Source organism: Rhododendron vialii, chromosome 12a (assembly GCF_030253575.1).
Source record: "Rhododendron vialii isolate Sample 1 chromosome 12a, ASM3025357v1".
Taxonomy (NCBI): Eukaryota; Viridiplantae; Streptophyta; class Magnoliopsida; order Ericales; family Ericaceae; genus Rhododendron; species Rhododendron vialii.
Genome location: NC_080568.1, coordinates 16,767,907 through 16,773,499, shown reverse-complemented (window position 1 = coordinate 16,773,499; position 5,593 = coordinate 16,767,907). Strand labels below are relative to the sequence as shown.

Genomic DNA, 5,593 nt, shown 5'->3' with positions numbered 1-5,593 from the left:
CCAATGAAACTTTTCATTTCCAAGTGCTCGATCACAAATGAAATGCATTCATTACCATTATAGTATGGTGCAATGATGACACCCAAAACTAAATCCTGACCCTTGTTTTTCCATTCATCGATCGATCATAACATGCACGCAGCCGATTCTTTAGTAAAATACTACTAGTACTAGTACTAATTAATAATCAGACGGTCGACATTCATGATCGATGGTCGTATCCCCATACCCCAGTCCTCTGTCGTGGCTGTGATGATCAGGCACAAGCATTATGACCTATGCCATATGCATGCATGGTTTGTATACATATGCGACAAGAGCGAGGGGGGGGGGGGGGGTTTCCTATTCGTGTGTGTGTGTGTCTATATATATATATATATATATATATGTCTGAGCATTAGAGGTCTGAGACTCTAGCTACTCTGTAATTGTTGTATCCAGGGATCTTTCATTTAGAAAATGGGGAAGGTACACCATTGTCCATGTTGCTTGGTTGCTAAGAAAACTTAGAAAACATGTTCCAGATCGTGCTGGAACAATTTCGGCTTGGCTCCCTCATAAATTGCTTTCAAATTTTACATGAAAGAAAGATTCTATGCTCTCTGTCGATTCATAGTTAGTTTTCGCCCTTTATTTTCCAGCGTTTTCTTGGAAACCAAGCAGCTCTCTCTCTCTCTCTCTCTCTCTCTCTCTCTCCCCGACGTAGGTGTAATGAATATGGAATCATAGAATGACATTCTCGATCGTGTTGATTTTGATCGCTATTTTTCTTTTTTCTTTTCAAGAACGAGAACCAAAATGCGCAAAACCCTGAGGGTGTGATTGTGTTGGGCGTCTACATGCACTGCCAGGGATGCGCCGATACCATCGTCAACCATTTGCGTGGATTCGACGGTATAGTTTCCGATCACTGAATTCCGTTGTACTAATTCAAAGGTTCACGACTTCATAGAGCCACATACATATATCCCTATATATAGCTAGGCATATAGTATAGGGCATACAAACACACACGACCACACACATATGTAAATGCACACACAATCCCTGCCCCTGGTAGTTTGTTTTTCAATTTCATGGGAGGTTAATTTTGTTGGATTTTGATGCTCAGGCGTTGAACAAATTGAGACGGATATGAAAACTCACAGAGTCATTGTGAAGGGCAAAAATGCTGACCCGAGGAAAGTGGTGGATAGGCTTCGAAAGAAGACTGAAAAACACATCCATCTCATTTCTCCAACTCTCAAAGTGGAAGAAAAAAAGGAACAGAAAAAAGAAGAGGTATATATTACTATCTAATTTGCTACAAATCTTAATTTTATCAATCTCATCTGTATTTAATTACAGTACTATATGAGAATGTCGTAAAAGGTCCTTATTTTTTTTTTTCGATCTCCCTATATTTATGCTATATATAAGTTCTGTTTTTTTAATTTTATTGTTTGATTGTAATGCAGCCGAAGATTTTCGAAGTGGTGATGAAGATTCTCATGCATTGTGAAGGTTGTGCAGAGGATATCAAGTACCGCATTCATAAGATGCAGGGTACGTACGTACGTCTAGTTTAAGCTAATTTCATTCGAGTCTTTGTCGATCTGTTTTGTTAATTTCGACTTTAATTCCCAAATCTCAACCTATTTAGGAATCAATTGCACACCGTGAATCTATTGTGTTTATATATATATATATATATATATATATATATATATATATATATATATATATATATATATATATATATATATGTGTATGTATATATATATATATATATGTGTATGTATATATATATGTATGTATATATATATATGTATGTATATGACTCTTGGTATACATGTTACTACCAGATATGGTGCTAGTCCTCTGGATTACCTGATGATGCATGGGGAAGACAGAAAGCCCTCGGGGTTGTTTTGCCATTAAAAACAATGATAACCTATTGAATTAAGCAGAAAATTATTTTTATTCCATCTTCTTTTCATTTTTCCTTCCTCTTTTGCTATGTTATATTCTAAATTGCCCTGTTCTTCCCCTTTAAATTATTTATATTTGAAATCACACTTTGGGAAACTTAAGTAAAGTTCCAAACAAGTCCAATTTTCCCCATGAATATAAAAATAATCTGATTTCGAAATCATGAATAGTTACAATACCACCATTGTAATGTAATAATAGTATATCGCATGAGACCCTGTCCATTTTCCACCTTTTTTGGAATTAGACCTTGTCCAGTTTGAACTCCCCAAAACTATTGGTTTAAGAGATTTTTTATTTTTTCGGGATCAAGTTTTGTCTTGGGATCACCTGAACACTTTTCAACCTGAAGAGAATGACTGTTTCTACGGCTCCTAATGAGGCCATTTAGCTAAATTGATGAATGATATATGATTTCATTTGTAATCTATCCGTTATGAAATTCTTCTTTTTGCCAACCAACATTGGTAATATAGAGCGCAACTTCATTCTAGTGAACTATAAGTATTGTTACTGATTTGCGTGTACATAGTTTTATTTCAATATATTCTGCATTGTTTTTCTGTTTGGTGCTGTGAATTCAACATCGAGCGTCAAATTAAAATATAAGGAAAATGAACTTGTGGTTGTAAATTTATGAATGACAGAAGTTCACACCGTGGAGACAGACATGAAGAACGCACAAGTGACTGTCAAAGGAGAGTTTGAACCAAAGAAGCTAGTGGAGTACATCCACAAAAAGGCAGGCAAACATGCAGTGATTGTGAAGCAAACACCACCAAAGAGGAAAGAAGACGAGAAGGAAAAGGAAAAGGAAAAGGATTGCGAAAAATTTAACCCCTGCGAGTATTACCAGATTCATCCACCAGGACTAGTCTACGCGCCTCAGCTTTTTAGTGACGAAAATCCTAATGCCTGCTCCGTGATGTAGATAGAAAAAAAGTGACCCACTGAATATTATAGGTAGAGAGTTCTAGGACTGAAAATTGGCCTTCTTGTTCTTAATTGACTCGTTTTTTAATGGGAGCTCTGGACTCCTCTTGGGGTATACAAATGATACAGATTTGAACCAGCAGTGCTATTTTGGTTTTTGGTTTTTTGAAGATTGAAATGTTCGGGCCAGATTACATGCATCTCAATTAATCATGGTACGCTGATTCTAGTGTGTGTGTGTGTGTGTGTGTGTGTGTATATAAAAGAAGTGCACGTAGTAGGGTAGCTAGCATGGAATGTGTAACGCCCCGATTTCTCAAGGGATTTCAGAAACATTAACCCTAAAATACACTTAATTTTACAAACTATTAGACCCTTATTTATCCTTATACAAAAATTACAATTTCAAAATAATACAAAAATCTATGTACAATTACTTAATAAAAGTAACTCCAGAGCGACTCTAATTTTGACACGAATTCCAAGCAACGTTGGCCCAGACTCCATTCCAGGGGTCCCACCTGTATCAACTGCTCCACTGTGGAATCCTGCACACTCTGGCAAATTGAACGCAGCAAACGATTTGCCAGGATACAAACGTATCCTGAGTGATAATTCACTAAGTAGAAATCCTAAAACCCAATACCACAATATGAAGATCAACAATATAATAATTCATAATACACCGAAGGTACAAAATAATAACACATCATCTTTTTCTTTACTATCCATCATCTTACATGTAATCTAAGGATTCTCTCCGCGAGATCCTTTCCTCCCACATCCACTAACTACAATCGTCTCATGGGTCCACTCTTCCTCTTGCTTATCCTGCACCAGGGTCCTAGGTGAGTGCATCTAAGTTATGTACCGAGTATGTTCTCACTTAAGACCATAACAGGAGGATCGAGTCATCCCATGACGTCTTGTACATTAAGGTCGGACATCCACTACCCCACGCTAACTATAACCGTCTCATGGGACCCATTTTCTTTCTCCAAGAGAAACTTCCCATGACGTATCATACATTAACGTCTCACTAACTATAACCGTCTCATGGGACCCATTCTCTTTCTCGAAGAGAAATTTTCCATGATGTATCATACGTTAGCGTCACAACACCGGGATCCTCAGGTAACCCATTTCAACACAGGGCCCCATAGGTTACCCTTGCCATCACCATGGCTCAATTCACAATCCACATAGTACTCACACTTTCAACACTTTACCATTTCCATTTACTTATCATCGTCTACATGATTCACTACTCGTAACCACCCCGGGAACCTATTTGTCCAATCTACAGCCACAACAAAATATCACACGGTTCAATATTTCAACTAAAAGTACTAACAACACATAACCATGCGATAAAATTAATCATGTCATAGAATTAAACATGCAAGTAACAAAATAATATTCAGTCAAACAATTAATTACTATACTTAAAATTAAGTCTATTTCTCTCGTTTAGAAATTTTATAAAACATTTCTACTATTTAAACATTTTCTTTAACTCTCATACTATTTATAGATTTTACAAACTAATTTTTTTTATTGAAAAAAAAATACTTATTGCAAAATTTAGTATTTACTAACTATATTAAATATTAATATTAGATTTTTATAACAACAAAATTATGAGAGGCTATTCTAGTTAATATTTATTAAAGTTAAAGATTATCTAATATATAATCTAAAATATTTCTTGTTTACAATCTAAATAAATTTTTACTAGTAAAATATTCTTGTGAATATTTCATAAATATTTATTTTCCCCAATAATTTATTAAACACGTAAACGTCCATTCAAATACAAATTAACAATGCAACATCAATAATAATTTCACAATCAAACACTTGTTAAATGATCATAATTTTTCACAGGGTATAACACTAATCATTCCAGCACAATCAGACTAAATTTTAATATAAATAGGGCTAAAAATAAATTGACAATTTAACAGCAGGTCATCATCTTCAATAAACTTTAAATCTAAGTAACTCCATTAAAATGCAGATTAAGGTTTCGAGTTTCCGGAAAACTACCTCAAACGCGATTTTAAGTCCGGATAAGTGTTGTACGGTGTCCGTAAATCGCCATGGTGGTTCTGAAATCTCGAGGCAGCGTCCGGTGGCACTCCAACAGGGCCCGCAGCGACGGTGTACCCACGAAACTCACGTGTGTACACACCTACGGTCACAACTCTCTCTCTCTCTCTCTATTCTAGACTCAACAATAGAATTGGGAGTAAAATAATATACTGGTGTTCAATTTTCAGATTGTGTGGGTATGTATAATGAGAGAGAATAAGATAGTAAGAAGGTGAGAGGATAAGTGTAGAAGTGGTGGAATGAGGAAGGAGAGGGATACTGATAATGATAAAAGGATAGGAGACAAGTGCCACATTTGGGGGGAGTTTTCAATTCTAATGTATGTGGACGCATGTATGTACATGGTGAGAATGTATCTAGACGCTTTTATGTATAGGATGAGAGATAGAGAAGTGGAGAGTTAGTTTGAATAGAGTTCTACTTAGGGTTTAGATAGGAAAGATAAAAGATGAATATGAATCACTGATTCCCTGTATATCTAAAGTTTAAATACATATCTTATTCAATAGTGCAAATAATATCAATTATACACAAAATAATATATTTTAATTATTCAATCTAATTAATTATTGAA

General features: G+C 35.4%; 1 protein-coding gene across 1 annotated transcript; it reads left to right on the top strand.

The window, feature by feature from the left end:
• The first annotated feature begins 335 nt into the window (after positions 1–335).
• On the top strand, positions 336–2,985 carry LOC131310023 (heavy metal-associated isoprenylated plant protein 7-like). Its single transcript, XM_058336804.1, has 5 exons — positions 336–468; positions 786–894; positions 1,112–1,281; positions 1,458–1,545; positions 2,619–2,985. Exons 1-5 carry the CDS (start codon positions 460–462, stop codon positions 2,900–2,902), a joined length of 660 nt encoding a protein of 219 aa, XP_058192787.1. The 5' UTR covers positions 336–459; the 3' UTR covers positions 2,903–2,985.
• Positions 2,986–5,593: the final 2,608 nt, after the last annotated feature.